At 39.0% G+C, this 23,251-nt stretch overlaps 1 protein-coding gene across 5 annotated transcripts in view; it reads right to left on the bottom strand.

Moving 5' to 3' along the window:
* Nucleotides 1-23,251, bottom strand: part of pall (F-box protein pallbearer) — a 70,365-nt gene that overhangs the window by 36,810 nt on the left and 10,304 nt on the right. For 3 of the 5 annotated variants that reach the window (XM_053793917.2, XM_053793922.2, XM_053793923.2), the window contains exons 2-5: nucleotides 17,902-17,991; nucleotides 14,339-14,497; nucleotides 8,152-8,368; nucleotides 688-848 (exon numbers count right to left, since the gene is read on the bottom strand). In XM_053793917.2, the coding sequence (XP_053649892.1) occupies nucleotides 688-848; nucleotides 8,152-8,368; nucleotides 14,339-14,497; nucleotides 17,902-17,991 (627 nt within the window). Of the gene's footprint in view, nucleotides 1-687; nucleotides 849-8,151; nucleotides 8,369-14,338; nucleotides 14,498-17,302; nucleotides 17,452-17,901; nucleotides 17,992-23,251 lie in introns of all 5 variants that reach the window. The other 2 variants (XM_053793919.2, XM_053793920.2) reach the window with 2 other exon arrangements.

The following is a 23,251-nucleotide window of genomic DNA, read 5'->3' as shown; positions in this document are numbered from 1 at the left end:
CCTATTTTTAACTGACAAATCCATTTGTTCTCTAGGCTTCCTTAACTTGTTAATCTCACTCCAAAACTTTTTCTTATTTTCAACAAAATTTATTGATAACATCTCACCCACTCTCTCATTTGCTCTCTTTTTACATTGCTTCACCACTCTCTTAACCTCTCTTTTTTTCTCCATATACTCTTCCCTCCTTGCATCACTTCTACTTTGTAAAAACTTCTCATATGCTAACTTTTTCTCCCTAACTACTCTTTTTACATCATCATTCCACCAATCGCTCCTCTTCCCTCCCGCACCCACTTTCCTGTAACCACAAACTTCTGCTGAACACTCTAACATTACATTTTTAAACCTACCCCATACCTCTTCGACCCCACTGCCTATGCTCTCATTAGCCCATCTATCCTCCAATAGCTGTTTATATCTTACCCTAACTGCCTCCTCTTTTAGTTTATAAACCTTCACCTCTCTCTTCCCTGATGCTTCTATTCTCCTTGCATCCCATCTACCTTTTACTCTCAGTGTAGCTACAACTAGAAAGTGATCTGATATATCTGTGGCCCCTCTATAAACATGTACATCCTGAAGTCTACTCAACAGTCTTTTATCTACCAATACATAATCCAACAAACTACTGTCATTTCGCCCTACATCATATTTATATTACATATTTATATTACATATTAATACCTTAGATTTTTGGTCTGAAACTTCCTTCTTCAGTATGTTAACACAACTTCTGTAGTATTTATTAGAAGCAACCAGATGTGTAAGTTCCTCTGCAGCTGATGATGATAGTGGTGTGAGGGATTTATTAAAAGAGGAGCCAATCGGTCTTGCAGTGGCTGGAGCTGTCAAGTAGGTAACATTAGTGTTAGTTAAATACAGCTCTAAAATAATTTGAAACAATAGATTTTTTTTTTAACACACCAGCCATCTCCCACCAAGGCAGGGTGACCCAAAAATGAAGAGACACTTTCACCTTCAATCACGCCATCACCGTCTTGCTAGAGGCATGCCATTATAACAACTCAGATACCCCTCCAAATTGAAAATATCCCCACCCCTCCTGCAGAGTGCAGGCACTGTACTTCCCGCTTCCAAAACTCAAGTCCAGGAAACTGGTTTCCTTGAATCCCTTCATACATATTACATTTCTCATACTCCAACAGCACATCAAGTCATAAAAACTATTTATCTCCAATTACTCCTTTCTAACACTCTCACACATGTCAGTTGGATGTCCAAACCCCTATCATATAAAACCTCCTTTACCCTCTCCCTCCAACCTTTCCTAGGGCAACCCCTCCCCTCCTTCTCTACACTATAGATTTATATACCCTCCAAGTCATCCTAATTTGGCACATCCTTTCTAAATGTCCAAACCACCTCAACAACCCCTCCTGAGCCCTCTAAATAATAATTTTAGTAAACCTGCACCTTCTAATCTCCATCTATGAATTCTCTGTACAATATTCACACCACACTTGGTCTCAGATGCGATATTTCCACTGCCTCCAGCCTTAGCCTCACTGCAATGCTTAAAACCCATGCTTCACACCCATACGAGTGTGTTGCCACCACTATACTCTGATACAATTCCCTTTTTACCTCCATTGATAATGTCCTTTGTCTTCACAGATGCCTCAATGCACCACTCACCTTTTTTCCCCTTGCTCATTCTATGGTTCACCTCATCTTTCACAGACCTGTTTGCCAACAAGTACATTTCCAAATATCTAAAAACATTTATATCCTCCATACTACCTTCCTTCAATCTGATATCCAATCCTTCTTTACCTAAATTTTCTGATACTCTCATCACATTGCTCTTTCCTTTGTTCACATTTAATTTCCTTTTCTTACATACTCTCTCAAATTTGTCTACCAACCTTTGCAACTTCTCTTCAGAATCTCCCAAAAGCACTGTGGCACTGGCAATAAAACAACCATGGTAACTCCCGTTTTGTATTAGATTCTTTATCTTTTAATCCCACACCTCTCCCCAACACCCTAGGAAGCACTTGCTTCACAACCCAATCCATAAATATGTTCAACAACCATGGTGACATCACACATCCCTGTCCAAGGCCTGAGAGAATTCACTATGAAATGTGGGACTACAAATATGTAAAACATTAGTGAAAAAGAATTGGAGCATAATACCAGTGATTTTTGTGTGCGCGCACACATGCATGCACGTGCACACGCACATACACGCGCGCACGTACACACACACACACACACATTTTTGGACTGCAAGAAGGCTTTCGACACAGTTCCTCACAAGAGGTTACTGCAAAAGCTAGAGGACCAGGCACACATAACAGGAAAGGCACTGCAATGGATCAGAGAATATCTGACAGGGAGGAAACAACGAGTCATGGTACGCGGCGAGGTGTCAGAGTGGGCGCCTGTGACAAGCGGGGTTCCACAGGGGTCAGTCCTAGGACCTGTGCTGTTCTTGGTATACGTGAACGACATAACGGAAGGGATAGACTCAGAAGTGTCCTTGTTTGCAGACGATGTGAAGTTAATGAGAAGAATCGAATCGGACGAGGATCAGGCAGGACTACAAAGAGATCTGGACAGGCTACAAGCCTGGTCCAGCAACTGGCTCCTTGAATTTAACCCTGCCAAATGCAAAGTCATGAAGATTGGGGAAGGGCAAAGAAGACCGCAGACACAATATAGTTTAGATGGCCAAAGACTGCAAACCTCACTCAAGGAAAAAGATCTGGGGGTGAGTATAACACCGAGCATATCTCCTGAGGCGCACATCAATCAGATAACTGCTGCAGCATACGGGCGCCTGGCAAACCTACGGATAGCGTTCCGATACCTCAGTAAGGATTCGTTTAAGGGGGCTACAGGGCAAATTTCGTAACTCGTTTATTTACCGTCCGATTTTCTCCAGTTTTGGTGCACAAGACAAAGTGTTCTCACTCTTTCTTGAAAATATTTATAAAAAATATACCTCAAACAACAACTGAGAAAAGACTGATTTACTGAAAATGCCCTTGATGTTGATGTAACTCTTATATGCGGCTACGTAAGGTGGTTTGGACACTTGGTGCCGAGAGAACAATGCTAATACTAATTCGGACCGTAAGATTTCCCTCTAAATACCTTATCGTTATTTCACAAAAAAATAAAGTTTGTTAGTATCTGGAATATGGCAAAAAAATCTGCCCTTTACTCCCACATAACTCCCGAAGTATTTGGAATATTTCCAAAAATTCTACGGTCAAAATAAGAGAAATCATTATTCTACAATATCCGTGAATATTATTCCATTTAATTAAGTAATAAAGGACCCACATCAAATTATAGGTGAATAAGTTACTTCCGAGATATCGGCCGGGAACGCCGGCCGGCCCCCGTCTCAAAAAAAAAAAAAAAAAAAATTCGCGAAAATCGCGTTTGTTTGGGTGTATTTCTTAGTAAACTGATGTTCTAGTGCAGTTAGCCTCTAAACACCGTTTTCTCTTACTCAGAGACGACAGGGTGACCAGTTACACTTTTATATCGAAATATTCCCGATAATCTCTGGGCCATATTATGGCCTATTTTATTCAGTCTAGAGTATATAACATGTTTGTATGTTATTTAGAGTGTTTATTATATCATATTAGATCAATTCTGATAGACAAATAAGCCGTAGAGTTGATATATAAGCTGATATAAGCGAAATAATGGGTGATTCCTGGCTGGCACCTCGGGAGCAGGAACACTGCTGATCGTTCCCGTCTGGTTCCCGGTAGTCACTAAGTCTGCCGATAAGCTCCACCTACTGTTTTATGATGCCAAATAGTCAGTTATTATATTAGAAAGAATAATGCAAGAAAAGGCGATAAAAAACAAGAAAATAACTCCAAAAAATATATAGGCCGTGAGCAGACTCGGTACCAACATCGCCGTCACCATACCTGATATAAATGACTATAATTTCTTGTAGAAACGTCGTAGAACATTCATTCTGGTACCATTGTGTTGCCAAAGAGTTGAGCTATTTTTCAGTATATATAACTCAATTTCCATATTTTTTCGATTTTTCGGTGAGCGCGCGCGGAAAATTGCCCGCCTCCCCCCTTAAGACTCTGTACACCATCTACGTCAGGCCCATACTGGAGTATGCAGCACCAGTTTGGAATCCACACCTACTCAAGCAAGTCAAGAAATTAGAGAAAGTGCAAAGGTTTGCAACAAGACTAGTCCCAGAGCTACGGGGATTGTCCTATGAAGAAAGGTTGAGGGAAATCGGCCTGACGACACTGGAGGCCAGGAGGGTCAGGGGAGACATGATAACGACATATAAAATACTGCGCGGAATAGACGAGGTGGACAAAGACGGGATGTTCCAGAGATGGGACACAGACACAAGAGGTCACAATTGGAAGTTGAAGACTCAGATGAATCAAAGGGATGTTAGGAAGTATTTCTTCAGTCATAGAGTAGTCAGGCCATGGAATAGCCTAGAAAGTGATGTGGTGGAGGCAGGAACCATACATAGTTTTAAGGCGAGGTATGATAGAGCTCATGGGGCAGGGAGAGAGAGGACCTAGTAGCAATCAGCGAAGAGGCGGGGCCAGGAGCTGTGACTCGACCCCTGCAACCACAAATAGGTGAGTACAAATAGGTGAGTACACACACACACACACACACACACACACACACACACACACACACACACACACACACACACACACACACACACACACACGTGCTACTTAGTGCCTGCAAAGATGTTTGAATGCCTGAAAGTATTCTGGTGTTTCTGTTCTGTTAAAAATAATAAATCATATGTGGTTAGGTATTCCAGTACATTAAATGTGGGCAAAACTTTCAATATAAAAGTATATATGTACCACAGGAAAATTATTTGAAGCAATAATCATATAAACCAAAAAATTAATGGAAAGTTATAATTACAGTGGACCCCCGCATAACGATTACCTCCGAATGTGACCAATTATGTAAGTGTATTTATGTAAGTGCGTTTGTACGTGTATGTTTGGGGGTCTGAAATGGACTAATCTACTTCACAATATTTCTTATGGGAACAAATTCGGTCAGTACTGGCACCTGAACATACTTCTGGAGTGAAAAAATATCGTTAACCGGGGGTCCACTGTATTTACTAAATCAGAATGAGACAAAAGAAAAAGACAAATGAAAGTAATCAAAAAAATTATAAAAATTTTACCCCTGACAATACATAACACTTATTACCAGAATATTACATGTATATACAATATATCAGTATCTATGTGAGTCAATAGTGCATTGTAACAAAAAGTAAAACATCAGTAAGAAATATAAATAAAAAACTAAATTAATGTTGTGTGAATTATTGTTAATGTATCATTACTATCAATATGTCCCTAATATCAGCCATATAATCCTCACTACTTGTGACAAACTTTCTTTCGTTACATCCTAACACCATAAAAAGATGATTAAGATTTATAACAGAGATTTCAATTGTGTCATAATACTGCTTGATGAGCCTATCTGACATGTGGAATACAATTACAGGTCAGCCATCACTAATCCGGAAATCACTTACCTGGTTCCATCAGTAATCCAGCACTAATTTCAGCTAGCATAATTTCAAATTTCATCATTATACTGACACAAATTTCATCATTATATTGACTCAAAAATTGTGCAGATGGTTGTATATCGATAGTAGCAAGCTAGTGGAGGAGAAAGCAGTGATGAAAATGAGGATGATGTAGCAGAAAGAGTCTCTGTTGATAAGTTAATTAAGTGTATTCTAATCTAACCACTCTGTAATCCGGCAAACTCACTAATCCGGCACACTACAGGTCCCAATGATGCCGGATTAGTGATGGCCGACCTGTACTTTAGTTATGTGACTGAAGGAGTCATTCTAATGACTATACATGTATAATAATTCAAGATGTAAGACTGTCACTGAGTATATGATTTTTTTTTTTTTTAGGGATGCCAGTATTATTTGGTTATGCAAAATTTGATTACAATTGAAGCAACAGATCTGAATCACAATAATGAAAACTTTTGCCTAATCCCTAAACATCTCAGTATAAAACTAACACAACATGCACACACTAATCACAATATAATTTTGAGAAGATAATCACCAAAACAAAAACAATACTGTTATGGATGGCTTCAATTCCCATAATTACATAATATATCATTCATGTTTAGAGTAAACAGCAAAACAGAACTATAACAGACTTGGCCTAAACAATGTTCTTAGGGACATACATGTACTGTATATGTAAATGAATCCATGGTCTTCAGCTGCAAGAAATAGCTTAAAAAATCATTAAGTGAAAGCAAAACTTTACATTATTTTCTCATTTTTATCTTGTATCAATTCTAAACCTAACTGGAATGAATTTTTGGCTCTGCTTGTTGTTACTCACCAGTACCATACATGAGGTTATATTATACAGAACTATAGTACTGTACACTACAGATTTCCCTTCACTTTATGCTGTACTGCTCTATCTGAATGCATTTTCATATGTGAACACTGTTTTACCAGTAATTCACTATATGCAGTATATGTCATCAACCAAGTCCTGTAGTAAATGGTTTAGGATAGGAATAGGATAGGATTTCGTTCAGATTTTTAACCCTGGAGGGTTAGCCACCCAGGATAACCCAAGAACGTCAGTGCGTCATCAAGGACTGTCTAACTTATTTCCATTGGGGTCCTCAATCATATCCCCCAGGATGCGACCCACACCAGTCAACTAACACCCAGGTACCTATTTGCTGCTAGGTGAACAGGACAGCAGGTGTAAGGAAACGTGTCGAAATGTTTCCACATGCCGGGAATCGAACCCGGGCCCTCCGTGTGTGAAGCGGGAGCTTTAGCCACCAGGCCACCCTATAAACTATAAATTATCGTGACATTCAGCCGAACAGCTGTTGTTCTCCATATTGACCCTGCATTTTTCTTGGTTATTACTTTCTGCAATGCATTTATCTTTGGTATATGCTTGTTTAGTACAGGCATGGTTAGTTCCTATACATATGGTACAATTTGGTAAGGAAATGTAGCTTAATTTTTACCAATATTCACAGTAGCTGATAATGGTGATGAAGGGTGGGGTGATGACAGTGGTAGTAGCCAATACTCACTGTCATATGTCTGTACAGGTACTGTACAGGGCCACACCGACCCTCCACACAAACACATGTATATCAACAAGCAAGAGCAACCACTGGCACAATTTGGTAAGGAAATGTTTTACCATGTTGCTGGTAGCTGATGGTGTGGTAGAAGGCAGGCCTATGAGAGAGGAGGGGGGTCAACTGGTCCAGGGCCTGGTTATGAACCTCTGAAGGGCCCCCCCCCCCCCTAAGCCACAGATATTTTATTTTGATTTTTTTTCATCTGATTTATTTTTTGATAATTTCAACTATTTTTAGTTTATTTAGAAAAATAATAATGTAAAATTCACTTATACTGGGGGGCCTCAGCCTGCCCCCAAGGGCCTCAAAGCTGTCTTGTTCTGCCTTGCAAAATTTCTCTTGAAGGCCCTGGTGGCAGGTACTGGTGGTAGTAACTCATACTGCCTGCCATACATTTATACATAGGTATTGTACAGAGCCACATCAACCCTCCCCATACATACGAACATAACAGAGGAGCACTGCAGAATGTCTACTGGTTTAAACTGGACAGCCCTTTTCAGTCCTTATCTATTTTAAAGCTATCCAAGCTATTAGCTTTAAAAATAGGTTAGACAAATAGTATATATGGGTCGGGTGTGAGAAGGACCTGCCTTAGCATGGACCAGTAGGCCTGTTACAACACTCTTTTTTCTTTTGCTCTTATGTTCTTCTCATGTGTGGAAAGGGTTGATGTGGCTCTGTAGGTAATGGCAACTACAATATAAAGTACGAAAAACTAACACTTCTGATGAATTGCAAAATTTAAAAAACTTGTTTTGGCTTTTTATCCTCATATGCTCTTCACTCCATTATTCAGGATATCACAAGCATTGCTGATTTTCAGGAGCATAACCAGGACAAATTGTGGAAGTCTTCTGTGATTAATATGTAAAGAGCATTAATTTCAATACATAAATTTAGTCCTGTCAGGTTCAAATTTTTCATAAATAAAACAAGAAAGCACTCCAAACTTACGAGTCACAGGTGAGAGCGCTGAGTAAGAAGTAGAGAGAGAGAAGCGTGGAGAGGTAGGTGTTAGTGATGTAGGTTTGAGGGTGCGGATGATCTTCTCCTCAAAATGCTCCATCGCCATACTGGAGATGTCTCTCAGTTCTGTGAGAATTTCGTGCGCCCGTGGTAACGTCTTATTAGACTGGACAAACCTCAAAACCCGGTATATTTCATCAATGACCTACAGGAAAAAATTTGAAGTAAATGGTTATTTTTTATATTACTATCAGCTAAATTTTTATTATTAGGTAAAAATTCCTGTAAAATTCTATATAGTATTCAGGTTATATCCATGAAGGATCATGTATAAATATACCTTTGATATACCTTTTGAAGAGTTTTGAGAGTTTATCTACTCTCTGAGCCTGGGCATGGGCCAGGCTCATCTGGTGCTTGCCTGGTCAACCAGGCTGTTGCTGCTGGAGGCCCACTGCCCCACATATCCATCACAGCCTGGTTGATCTGGCACCTGGTGAAGATACTTGTCCAGTTTCCTCTTGAAGGCTTCTACACTTGTTCCAGCAGTGTTTCTGATATCTTCTGGTAAGATGTTGAAAAGTCTGGAACCCCGGATGTTGATACAGTGTTCCCTTATTGTCCCCACCACATCCCTGCTCCTCACTGGGTTTATTTTACACTTCCTCCCATATCTCTCACTCCAGTATGCTATGGCAGTGTGCAGATTTGGGACCAAGCCCTCAAGTACCTTCCAGGAATATATTATCATGTACCGCTCTCTCCTCCGCTCCAATGAGTACATGTTCAAGACTTGCAGGCGTTCCCAGTAGTTTAGGTGCTTTACTGGCTCAATGTGAGCCGTAAACGATCTCTGTATTTGTTCCAGCTCCGATATTTCTCCTGTCTTGAACGGGGCCGTCAGCACTGAGCAATATTCTAAGTGAGGGAGCACTAGTGATTTGAAGTGTCACCATCGATATTATTTCCCTTGTTTTGAAAGTTCTCAATACCCACCCTGTCATCTTCCTGGCTTTTGTGATCTTTGTCTTGTTATGGTCTTTAAAAGAAAGGTCCGCTGACATAATTATTCCTAGGTCTTTTACATGTTCCTTACATTCTATTTGGTGACCCTCTTGAGTTTTGTATATAGTGCTCCTTTTGAGTTCTTCATTCTTTCCATACCTAAGCAGCTGGAACTTATCACCACTGAACGTCATGTTCTCCACTGCCCACTGGAAAACCCTGTTTATGTCTTCCTGTACTCTTTCAGTGTCCTCTACCATACTGACTTTCATGCTTATTTTAGTGTCATCTGCAAATGATGATACAAAAGTGTGCCGGGTGTTTTTGTCTATGTCTGCTATGAGGATGAGGAACAGCAGAGGTGCCAGGACAGTGCCTTGGGGCACTGAGCTTTTGAGCTCACTGATGCTGGATCTTGCCCTGTTCACTACTACTTTTTGTGTTCTGTGTTAGGAAACCAAAAATCCATCTGCCTACCTTCCCCATAATGCCCATGGCCTTCATTTTGTGCGTTATCACTCCATGATCGCATTTGTCAAACGCCTTTGCAAAATCTGTGTAAATCACATCTGCGTTTTGGTCGTCTTCCAGTACCTCTGTAATTCTGTCATAATGGTTCAGCAGCTGTGACAGGCATGATCATCCTGCTCTAAAACCATGCTGGTTCAGGTTATGTTGGTTGTGCTGGTCTATGAAATTTGTAACCTGCCATCTCATCACTCTTTCAAAGATTTTTATGATGAGAGGTTAGGGCTACTGGTCTGTAATTATTAGCTAGTGCTCTACTACCTCCCTTATGCAAAGGATCTATGTTTGCACTCTTTAAAGCCTCCAGTATTTCACCAAGATCTAAGCTCTTTCTCCAAAGAATACTGAGGGCTCGTGCTAGTGGTACTTTGCACTTCTTTATAAATAGAGCATTCCATGAATCTGGTCCAGGTGCTGAGTGAGTGGGCACGTTTTCCATTTCTTTTTCGAAATCTATGGGATTTGTACTAGTGTCAGTTAGTTGGTCTGCGCAGCCTTCTTCTGGAGTGAAAAATATTTCTGCATTTTCTACCTTGCTGTCATTTAGTGGGTTGCTGAACACCGACTCACACTGTTCTTTTCGAATTTCACTCATTTCCTGTTCGTCATCAGTATACGAGTCTCCTCTCAGTAGTGGTCCAATTCTACAAGTAGTTCTTAGCTTGGATTCTGCGTAGGAATAGAAATATTTTGGGTTTTTGCGATATCCTGTATGGCCCTTTGTTCCCTTTGTACTTCTTCTGTGAGGTATGACATCCTAAGTTTTTGCTCTAGTTCAGTGATCTCTCTGCTAAGTCTATCTTTCCTCTGTTGTAGCATATTTGTGTTTTTAAGCATTTCAGTAACCTGTTTTCTTTTGTACCATCTCCTACGCTCTCTCTCTATATCTGATCTTCTGGGTTTCCTCAATGGTACATGTTTCATACATACTTTGTATGCTTCTGTATTCAGCTTCTCTAGGCACTGGTGGGGATTTAGGGTGCTCATGTCTGATTTCCAGGGTATGTCTGATAGCTCTTGGTTTATTTTTTCCCAGTCAATTCTATGGTTGCTAAAATTAAACTTACTGAACATCCCATCTCTAACTTTAGCGATCCAGTTTCCTGAACCTCTATGATGTTATGATCAGAGTAAATAGTTTTGGAAACTGTTATGTGTCTGATCAGTTCCTCGTTGTTTGTGAATATCAAATCCAGGGTATTTTCATTTCTGGTGGGATCAATTATCTGTTGGTTTAAAGAGTACTTTTCACAAAGTCTCATTAGTTCCCTGGTATATGCCTATTGAGCCAGGGTGCTTCCTGGAGATATTTCTGGTATAACATTACATTGCACCATCTTCCATTTTACATGAGAGAGATTAAAATCTCCAAGGAGTAAAATATTTGGTGTAGGATTTTGTAGCCTATCCAGATAGCTATCTGTCTTACTTAACTGATCCGTGAATTCCTCAGCAGTTGCCGATGGTGGTTTGTATACTAGGATAATTACCAAATTCCTATTTTCAACTTTAATACCTAGAATTTCGACTATATCATTCATAGAATTCAGCACTTCTGTGCAACAGAAAGTATCCTTTACATAGATTCCTAGTCCTCCCTGTGACCTATTGATTCTATCACATCTATTCATGTTGTAGTTTTCTATCTTTATCTCTCTGTCCAAAACATCCTTTGTATGTGTTTCTGTAAATGCTCTAAACATGGCATTCGCTTCTGTTTGGAGCCCAATGACATAACTAACTTTGTCATTTTTATTTGATTTCAAACCCTGTATATTTGCAAATATGAAGCAGGAATTGCCAAGTGGGATTTTTTGTCTCGCTTTGTGTTTCATTAGTACCACTGGTAGTGTACTACCTGGTATGTCCCCTGGTGTACACGCCCCTGGTTTCTCCGGTACTGGCTTCGAGTTTGTTTGCTTATTTGGCCTTGACGGCCTGGTTTGGTACGCCCCATTTTACTACCCACCTGTCCTCTCTGTACCATTCCCCCTGTTTGTCTCTTCCTCACTTTGTGATAAATGTTTTCCAGGCTAATGGAATCTGCATCATGTGCCACATTGCTCCTACCCACCTATAGCGGCTTTTCTAAAGGCCTTAAATGCTAGAAATAACTCTCAACCATTATCTAATATAAACAGTGGATTTACACATCCCCTTCCCTTCCTAGTTCCATCATTCCTCTTTATGTTCTTCTTATGTGTGGAAAGGGTCAATGTGGCTCTGTAGGTAATGGCAACTACAATATAAAGTACGAAAAACTAACATTTCTGATGAATTGCAAAATTTAAAAAACTTGTTCTGGCTTTTTAAAGGTGTCAAGAAGGTACAACTATTTTCCTCATATGCTCTTCACTCCATTATTCACGATATCACAAGCAATGCTGATTTTCAGGAGCATAACCAGGACAAATTGTGGAAGTCTACTGTGATTAATAATTCTCTATATATTTTAAAAATTGGTGGATGAATTTGGTAGGGTGTGCAAAAGAAGAAAATTAAAAGTGAATACAGGAAAGAGTAAGGTTATGAGGATAACAAAAAGATTAGGTGATGAAAGATTGGATATCAGATTGGAGGGAGAGAGTATGGAGGAGGTGAATGTATTCAGATACTTGGGAGTGGACGTGTCAGCGGATGGGTCTATGAAAGATGAGGTGAATCATAGAATTGATGAGGGGAAAAGGGTGAGTGGTGCACTTAGGAGTCTGTGGAGACAAAGAACTTTGTCCTTGGAGGCAAAGAGGGGAATGTATGAGAGTATAGTTTTACCAACGCTCTTATATGGGTGTGAAGCATGGGTGATGAATGTTGCAGCGAGGAGAAGGCTGGAGGCAGTGGAGATGTCATGTCTGAGGGCAATGTGTGGTGTGAATATAATGCAGAGAATTCGTAGTTTGGAAGTTAGGAGGAGGTGCGGGATTACCAAAACTGTTGTCCAGAGGGCTGAGGAAAGGTTGTTGAGGTGGTTCGGACATGTAGAGAGAATGGAGCGAAACAGTGACTTCAAGAGTGTATCAGTCTGTAGTGGAAGGAAGGCGGGGTAGGGGTCGGCCTAGGAAAGGTTGGAGGGAGGGGGTAAAGGAGGTTTTGTGTGCGAGGGGCTTGGATTTCCAGCAGGCATGCGTGACCGTGTTTGATAGGAGTGAATGGAGACAAATGGTTTTTAATACTTGACGTGCTGTTGGAGTGTGAGCAAAGTAACATTTATGAAGGGGTTCAGGGAAACCGGCAGGCCGGACTTGAGTCCTGGAGATGGGAAGTACAGTGCCTGCACTCTGAAGGAGGGGTGTTAATGTTGCAGTTTAAAAACTGTAGTGTAAAGCACCCTTCTGGCAAGACAGTGATGAAGTGAATGATGGTGAAAGTTTTTCTTTTTCGGGCCACCCTGCCTTGGTGGGAATCGACCAGTGTGATTAAAAAAAAAAAAAAAAATTTAAATTGTATTCATTTAAAGTTATCACTACTCCTCCCTTGCACTCTCAATCTTTCAGATACACCTGACTTAATCTCATTTACTCTTTTCCAGTTTAAGCTTGCCCATCCCCATTAAGTTGTTTAATTCAGTGCTAGGACATCAAGCTTTCTGTCTCATAACCCTGTACTACATTTTTTCACCTCAATGGCTGTTTCACCATGGCAAGAAAAAAACACATTCACCATCATTCATGCTATTCCTGTACTACATCTGCACACATAAAAGCTACCTGACTTAAAAAATTCCTCCTCCTTTTTTTTAATCAATGAATGCAGAAAAAGGAGTTACCTGCCTGATATTACACAACATGATTTTCTCACTTGGACTGCACTAAAAAAAATTTTACTTGTCATCTTGCATGTTCACAAAATCAATATTTTTTTTTATCTTACCTATCTTACATGTTCATGAAATAAAAAAATAAAAATTTACCTGTCATCATTAATGGTTATGATATAAAAAATGGAATTCTGCCAGTGTAAAACATATCTATGACTGGTTTCAAGGTTTGCTTATTCTTGCAGCGTGGCCCATATTCAAACTTCCATCTTCTTGACATCAGCAAACAGACCTACAACACAGCCTACGACACAGCCATCAAAAACCAACTGATCTGTCACTTTCTGAATAGTCATGAACTATGGATGTTGACACATTGCTAGCTAATTCTGCTTATGGCATCTCTTGGTTTGTTCTACACTTCTTCTCTTACTGTTCAATCTAGTAAGTGGTTATACCTGTGTAAATTAGGGACATGGCCTTTTAAACTACAATACTACTATACAATACTGATCAAATTTTATTTATTTTGTTTTCTAGTTTTTGAATGGTAGTGAGTCTTCTTCATGACAACATTTCTGTATCATGAATCGTCTGTAGCTTTGTGCTACAGAAAAATAAAAGATAAAAGTAAAAAATTACTATATAATGTAAACTTCAAGCAGCAACAAATTCACTATATATTTCATATAGAATCTTTATTACATATAAAGGAGTTGTCTTTGGATAAATAATAAATCTAGCAAATTGTTTTTAACCATGACAAACTTATTACTATTTCTGGTTACTAATGGGTATGTCAAACAATTCCTTTTGGGTAAGAGGATTTTCAAGACACCAATAAGAAAAATTTACAGCCTGATACCTTCTTCAACTTTTACAGACCTTTCCAGGAATAAAGCAACACATGTGGCAGTCCACATATTTAATGAAGGTCATGTTGAGCAGCGACAACCGTGTCTCAATAGCTGTCAGAATATCACAGTGGCGAAAGAGAGTATGATTCCGACGTTCAGACTCTCGACGAGGTAGTTGACTCTTTACCTGAAATCAAGTTATGACATACAGTACATAAATATATTCCAAAGTCTTAGCACTACCACTATACATACTGAAATGAAATGTAGTAAAACACAAAACAAAAATCTAATCACCTTCGACCATATTTACAGGATACAGTGGACCCCCGGTTAATGATATTTTTTCACTCCAGAAGTATGTTCAGGTGCCAGTACCGACCAAATTTGTTCCCATAAGAAATATTGTGAAGTAGATTAGTCCATTTCAGACCCCCAAACATACACGTACAAACGCACTTACATAAATACACTTACATAATTGGTCACATTCGGAGGTAATCGTTATGCGGGGGTCCACTGTACTGTACTACAATTATGTATGTTAATTATACAGTGGTACCTCGGGATACAAACTTAATTTGTTCCAGAAGGCTGTACGAGTGCCGATACCAAGTAAATTTGTTCCCATGAAGAATAGTGTAAATTAGATTAATCCATTTCAGACCCCCAAAAATACACTTACAAAAGCATTTACATAAATACACTTACATAACTGTTCGAGTTTTGAGCTGTTTGAATCCCGAGGTACCACTGTATATGTAACACAGTTATCAATGCCTGTACAGTACTGTATATCCAACTTCTAATCTGTAACAGCTTAGTTGAAATATTAAACTGTTTAGTTGCAACAGTTGAAATAACCAACAATTCTGTACAGTACTGTATTTAGAAATGAACATTTTGATGATGTTGTTATTAAGGATTTTCCCATAGTGGTCTGTAATTAGGAACCATAAATATTGTACAGTACTGTACTGTATTAACTCTTAAACTGTCCAAACGTAGATCTAAGTTCACTCGCGTGGTGCTCCGAATATTTTGAAAAATAAAAAAATAATTTCTTTCTTTTAAAACAAAGAGCACATTTTTCTACATGTTATAGAATTTTAAAAAATTAGGGTCAGTACTTACCAAGATATAAGACCGTGAAGTTGGCTCTGGATGCTCACTTGACAGCAACATCGACTCCTGCCGCTTGCAGAAGTGTTGCCGATATACCTTTTTTCCTTGTTTTTATTTTAATTTATATATTTTTTTATGTTCTGATAATTACAATTTACAATAGTTCTTGTAATTTCATAGCCAATCTTTGTTCTGACACTAATACATGTATTAGGTACTGAAATAGTGCTCAAATAGTCACAATCACATTGACAGGTGAACATTTACACCTGCTTGGGTTATTTACTTTTGTCTAGAAATGTATACAAAGTATTTATAGGTCCCAGCAATGTTTTAGATACCCTGGTGTATACCTTGAAGCATGTTGTTATGAAAGGCATCCCTATTCTGTTGACAACCCAATGACATTTGATAAATGCCCATTGCTCCAGCTAACCCACTCTGTATTTATCACTGTTACACACAAACATGTCTTGTCTCTCTGTTTATTTATGTCTATCTATTTATCTGTCTATCTGCCTGTCTATCTATCTGTCTGTCTGTCTCTGCTTATCTGTCTTTCTGTCTGCCTGGAGTATAGTATATCAAACTCCTTGAAGAATGGTGTTATGACATCCGTTGTCAGCCCAGTGACATTTGACAAATGGGCGCTCGGGGAACTCTGGCTTTATGCGTTTTCACTGATACTCACAAACATGTTTGTCTGTCTATCTGTCTGACTGTCTATCTGTCTGTCTATCTTTGCCTGGAATTTTTGGGTTATCCTAGGTAATTTACACTATGTATAATAACTGTACTTATGTGTGCATGTGAGACAGATATATAGATAGACAGAGATATAGATAGAGATATAGACAGAGAGACACCATAGACAGCCAAAGCAAGCCAGCCAGCCTGCCGAATACATAAGAACATAAGGAAGAAGGAACACTGCAGCAAGCCTACTGGCCCATGCAAGGCAGGTCCATGTCACCTTCATCCCCCCCAGCTTAGACCAATGACCCACCTAGTCAGGTCACATCCATTGAAGGAAGGAGCATGACATCAGACCAAGTAGCACAAGCTAGTCAAGTCCAACTCACACCCACCCACACTCACTCATGTATTTATCTAACCTATTTTTACTTTCCTTTTAAAATGGGAGTGTTAATGCGACATGGTATCAGTGAATCCCTGGTGTTTGCCATACTATTTGCTCTAACTGGCACTCAACTGAACTGGTGCTTCCACAAGGTACTATGTGCTCCCAGATTTTTTAATACTGTGCACACTGAGTGCACAGACTCATTCTGTCATGTCTAGGTGGCTCAAGCCTATTATGCAAAATCTGAAGGAATGAAAAATAAAACGTTGATCTACGTTTGGAGCATTACGCATGCAAACGTAGATCTACATTTGGAAAGTTTAAGGGTTAACAATTACCTAATTACCTGTTTGAATTGGTTAAGGTTAATAGGTCATATGCACTACCTACTGTATTATGTGACAACACTAATTATGGATCTTCAACTATAAACAAACTACTGCTAATGCAACAGCTTTCATTTCTTCTCAGTTTTGGACTGGCATTTTACACCATTAATGTCCCCAACTTTGCATTAATACTATATGCATGTATAAACTGTGATAGCCACAATATTTTATACTTCTTGTTAATATTTCTTTCCAATATTGATTTTTTTCATTCCACAATTAAGAAGTCAATCAAGTATTATCTATAATTATACAGTATACATACTGAAATATTGTTAATACCCCTTCAGGTATGATTTCCCATAAGGTCTATGTAAAATTTAATGTCTGTATGTAAAAGTTTAATGTCTTTATGTAAAATTGATGATACAGGCATCTTTAGAAGTTTTCTCACCTCCACTTTTGGAATTTGTGTGTAGCATTCGTGGTGTGCAAATGTGCTCTGTATGTGCATCACTGGCAAAGTTTTCCACATTCTCTCCCTGGAACACGTCTTCATAATTCTCTTCTCAGTGGGGTACCGTTCATCAGCTATTTTATCCACTGAAAATAATCTACAACGACTCACAAAATCTACAGCTGTGGGGTTGAGCCAGTTACTACCTTAGGTGTAGGCATCTCACTCTGCCATCAATTGGGCAGGAGAGTCTACTCAACTTAATTTGAAATACTTGCTCCCATTTCTATTCCTAAAGGAAGTATGTGTCCCCTTTCCCTTCATCACCTCAATTTGAACAATATTTCCTCTCTGGACATAAGGAGGCTGATTTCGGTACGACAAACTGCCAGTGGCTCTTCAAACGTAACACCTTTTTTTTTGGGGGGGGGGGGGCTACTTGTAGCTAAATGCTCCTCCTGCACAGGATGTAGGATTATCCAATAAATGTCTACTTAAATATAAATACAGACTAGGAGTTATGATTTGTGAAGCTATTTGTATTTAAACTTATTTTAATAAGTGAATAAATACTATACTGATAAAAAGTCACTAACCTCTTTAAGGCACTTTGCTTGGTATCTCTCCACTTTTCTAAAACCTTTGTTCAGGAGAAGTTGGTTTATTTCATTAAATCTTCTACAAACCTGAAAAAGTAGGTGATAGTTTTTCACTCTGTTTATAAATTAATACAACATACCAACAGAAGCCACAGGAAGATTTACATATAGTCATGTTTTTTCATTCTTTTTTTTTTGGGGGAGGGGGGGGGCGAGGGTGACCCTATCATAGCAGCAGATGGCATGTGTTAAAAAATCGAATATTTGAGAATACATACTGTTTATTTCATAATTATATTTTTAACAATGACTGAAGACAAAAGACAGAAACTGGAATGCTAAATTTAGCTTAGACCTGTCAAATTGTTTATTTATGGTAAATTATTACAGTACAGTACCAACATAATACAAAAGGGTATATCAGTACAAAATCAACTGTAAACAATGCTGTCTTCAATCACTGAATACTTCCCCAATGACAGGAAAAGCCTGTCTGATACTATAACATACAGAGATCTCTGAATATTTTCTAGCTCAGCAGTCCTGCCTGCCTTGAAGAGAGTTGTTATTATACAGCAGTATTCCAGCCTGGAGAGAATAAGTTGAAGAGCATTATTACTGGCTCAGCATATCACGTCTTGGAAGCTCTAGTTATCCAGCCTATTATTTTCCTTGTGGTATACCTAGAGGATCTAGGAATGCAGGACAGTGCACCAGATGGGGATAGTGGTCCTGGTATTGAAGCAACAGATACAGACCTGGACATACAAGATCCAGAATTACAAAATAGTACTTCTGCTGATGGTGTAAAAAAAAAAAAAAAAAAGAGGAGGTGATGATCATTAGGGGGATGGTGGTGATACATTACCAGTAATAAGTGGTGGTGGTATCAATGCTGGTACAGGTGCCGCAGATAGTACGAAGTCAGAAAAAACTACACCAGCAGGGAACCCAGCCCCCCAAAATCCTAACAGAAATCAAATCTGTGCAAATTCTATGCCTTGGGAATCTGTAGGCATGGAATATCTGGAAAAATAATGGGGGACATGCAATTTTGACCATCCAAAAAAATGCCATGACCTCATGACTGAAGGAGTGTGTTAGTCTTCAGCATGTAAACTTTTCCACCCTTATATGTGTTATTCATAAGTTCATGAAAGACAATGTTACAACACATACTGCCAGGCATATCATTTGAAAGGGACCAGAAGGTACAGCTCCCACAAACCTTGGGAAACAAGCCATGGTAGTTACAACTACCCGATAGACTTTTAATTGCCAGAAGGAAAAAAAATAGGCAGAAAATGACATACATACATACATTATCTCATATTATTTATACCATTTTTACAATAATGCAGTAGTCTGCATACCAGTAAATTTTGTATTTTTGTGTATGAATAAAAAATCAAAATAGAAAGCAAGAGTAATATATGAGGCCTAGAGACGTGACTAATGAACAGAGGGTATGTTATTTTAGTGCCAAGAATGTCTACATAGTTTATTCTGGACCCTATTTTGAAATTGGCATCTTTTTTAATTTGTGTGAAAATGGCCAAATTGCCAATTTCTGACCACTTTATTGGGTAGTTCAAATCGGTAAATGGGCGGTTTCTTGTACTCAACTGATAGATAAAATGGAGTTCTAAAGAAATAGCTATGAGTTTGGTCAACTGGAACAACAGAATTGGCTTTAAACAGGGCTCAAAGTCAGCGAAATCGCCGATACGTATATGTCGCCAAGACCGCTAACTTCGCGGGAGCATAATTCCATGAGTTTTTGACCAAATTCAATACTTTGGGTGTCATTACCATAGGGAAAAGATTCTCTATCATTTCGTAAGAAAAAATAATTTTTTTTCCAAAAATTTATCGACATAGAATGACAGTTTCAGAAAGGGGCCTGCGACAGTCAAAGGGTTAAGGACATTTGTGCAAAGTTGAGTGAGGTGCAAACATTTGTGGAGAAACATCACCCTAACAAAGCTGTTGCAGGACGTGTCTGCAACATGTTCAATGACAATGCCTTGTCCCATTTTAGGCAAATATTAAAGAGATGCCAGAAACAGACCTCTCTGGACAGATTTTTTGTGCAACAGGGATCCAGTGACTCTGAAGCTGGTCCTAGTGCCAGTAAAAAAACAAAGAAGGAATGTAACCCTGGATAAGGACTTGGTACCTAGAGCCCTTATGGAAGGGGATTCCCTTTCCAAACAATAACTTCTCCTCCCTCTCTCCTCCTCCCCATCTTCCATACACCAACAAGAGTCTTCAATAAAGGTAAATGTGATGTTAAATGTTCATTTATCTATACTTTTTCTCTAAAAAATGTATTTTTTGCTAATACTTTTGGGTGTCTGGAACGGATTAATTGGATTTACATCATTTCTTATGGGAAATATTGTTTCGGTTTTCATCAATTTCAGTTTTCGTCAGACTCTCTGGAACGGATTAATCATGAAAACCAAGGTTCCTTGTTACAAGGGTTTTGGCAAGTCCCTCTTCACGAGGACAGCCAAGAGTTAACTGCATTCTCTACTCCCACAGGTCATTATCACTTCCTACGAATGGCTTTTGGATTACGATCTTCTCCTATCACGTTCTCTAGACTTATGGCCAATATCTTTAGAGGTCTTATAGGTAAAGCACTTATGGTGTACTTAGACGACGTAATCGTCATGTCCGAAGATGTGGACACACACCTGAAAAGACTTGATATAGTACTTGGTAAGCTTGAAGAAGCCAATTTAAAGATCAAACTGTCTAAATGTCAATTTTTCAGATCAGAAATTAAGTTTCTGGGTCACATAGTCACTCCTAGAGGAGTTACGACTGATCAAAGTAAAGTAAAGGCAGTACTAAATTTTCAAACTCCCAAAACTGCTGATGCTATAAGGTCCTTTGTGGGTCTAGCAGGTTTCTACAGATCTTTCATTGCAAATTTTTCTTCAATAGCAGCTCCGTTAACTGAATTGCTTAAGAAAGATGCTCCTTTCGTTTGGACCTTCCGTCAAGAAAGAGCATTCCAAACTCTAAAAGAAAAGCTAACATCTGCTCCAATTTTGAAATTTCCAGATTTTTCTAAGCCCTTCTATCTGACAACTGATGCTAGTTCAATTGGCATAGGTGCCGTACTAGCTCAGAAGACTGATGGCAAGTACAATGCAGTTGCATTTGCTAGCCGAGTCCTTACGAAGGCTGAACGTAATTATACAGTAACGGAGCAAGAAGCTTTAGCAATAGTGTGATCTTTACAGCACTTCCGAGACATTATTTACCAGTACCCTGTTCATGTCTTGACAGACCATGCACCACTGATACCTTTATTCCAGAACAAACAGCCTACTGGAAGGTTAGCCAGATGAACTTTGACTATCCAAGAGTTCAATCCCACTTTTGAACATTTACCTGGCAAGTCAAATGTAGTCGCAGATGCTTTATCGCAACACGTTAGTGTAGTTACTGCAGATCCTCCATTTACTGTTGAGGATGTCAAAAATGCCCAAAGAACAGATCCCATATGGTCTGGTGTGATTCGATTCCTGCTCCAGGAAGATCTTATTCTTACTGTGAAGCCACCAGCACCCATTAGTGACTTTGTAATGAGCCAAGAATTACTGTATCGAACAGCCGAGTTGGGTACTCCAAGCAGAAGAGTTTACCAGTTAGTAATTCCACAGTCACTACTGAACGTAGCTCTACAGCTAGTTCATGATGCACCAGGTGTTGCACACCCTGGTATGGATCGTTCTGTGAAACAAGCCAGAATGAAATACTTTTGGCCACTATGGCAACTGACATTTCCGAGTATGTTAAGAAATGTAGTGTTTGTATGCAACATAAAGGAAATGTCAATGGTCCTAATCCTATCCAAGTGTACCCAACCACTAGCGAACCGTGGGAAAGAGTTGCCCTTGATTTATTAACCAATTTTAAATGTTCCCTCCAAGGCAACAAACATCTGTGTGTTATGGTAGACCATTTCACCAGATATTGTGAGTTAGTTCCTACTGCAGATAAGACTGCTGAGACAGTAGCTAAAGCGTTTAAAGAACGCATTATCTGCAGGCATACCACCCCTAAGTCCTTAGTAACAGATAATGGAGGTGAATTCTGTAATGAGATTCTTGAAAATTTGTGTACTTTGTACAAGATCTCTAAATCCACCATTGTTCCTCACCATCCTGCCAGCAATGGGTTAGCCGAACGAACCAATAAGAAAGTACTTGATGTCCTGAGAGCCACTATCAACCCCAATAGTGAAACTTGGGATGAAGTCATACCAGATGTTCAATGTGCCATAAATTCTGCTTACAATGCTTCCATAGGTGATACTCCACATTATGCATTGTATGGTGTAGACAAGCGTTTACCCTATGAGTTGTTATATTCCACTCCGAAACCTAATTACAACCCTGATGATTTCGTAGCAACTCGTACCAGCATGGCTCAAAGTGTTTTTAGAAGAATCCGTGAAACACTTCACAAATCAACAGCAGAATTTACTAGAGTAACTAATAGCCGTGCTAAGCCATCAAAAGTAAAAGTAGGTTCAAGAGTAATGCTGACAAATTTCAACAAAACATCCGAAATGCCTAAGCTCGATCAAAAGTTTGTCGGCCCTTATCGAGTTGTAGAACATATCTCCGGTAATAAGTATAAGGTTAGAGAAATTAGTACTGGCAAGTACAGAGAATCGCATTTAGATCATATGAAATTAGTATGCGATGTTGATGATATTGCTACCCAGACTAATGTGACAGATGCTGAAAATCCTCTTGACTCTGTACTCTCTACCTCAGATACTCAGTCAGATAATCAACATGAATGTCGTTACTCCTTGCGTACTCGACAAGTAATGAGAAACCCACAAGTATCTTTTGTAGATACTCGTTCATATCTCCCTCAGTCAAGGCATGTGTTAGCCATTGCAGAGGAATTCAGTCCTCACAGAGATGATAACCATTCTGCATATGTAAACCTCACCCTCGCAGAATTGGGTTTAAATGTACATAGCCTGTATAATTAGATGTCCGAGATGAAGTAAATTGTCAACTGTTTGTTATTAACTGATTAGTTTTTCAGAATTTTTTTTTTTTTTTCGTATTCACGTTCCCTCCATATTCTGAGATTTGACAGAATTGATCTGAGTGCACCAGATGTCTTTGCTGTTAATTTCACCTTGTATATATATATATTTATTCTTCCTCAGAATCCGTAGAGTGCATGAATACAGATCAATCGATCAATTCCAAACATAATGTACAATGAATTGTTCTTATAAGTCGTAATGCATTACGTTAAAAGTGATTACGTTAACACCCATTACGTAAAACTCATTTTGTTA

The sequence above is a fragment of the Cherax quadricarinatus genome, chromosome 56 (genome assembly GCF_038502225.1).
Source record: "Cherax quadricarinatus isolate ZL_2023a chromosome 56, ASM3850222v1, whole genome shotgun sequence".
Classification (NCBI taxonomy): domain Eukaryota; kingdom Metazoa; phylum Arthropoda; class Malacostraca; order Decapoda; family Parastacidae; genus Cherax; species Cherax quadricarinatus.
The sequence above is the reverse complement of the archived record's forward strand: the minus strand, read 5'-3'. Positions and strand labels throughout refer to the sequence as shown.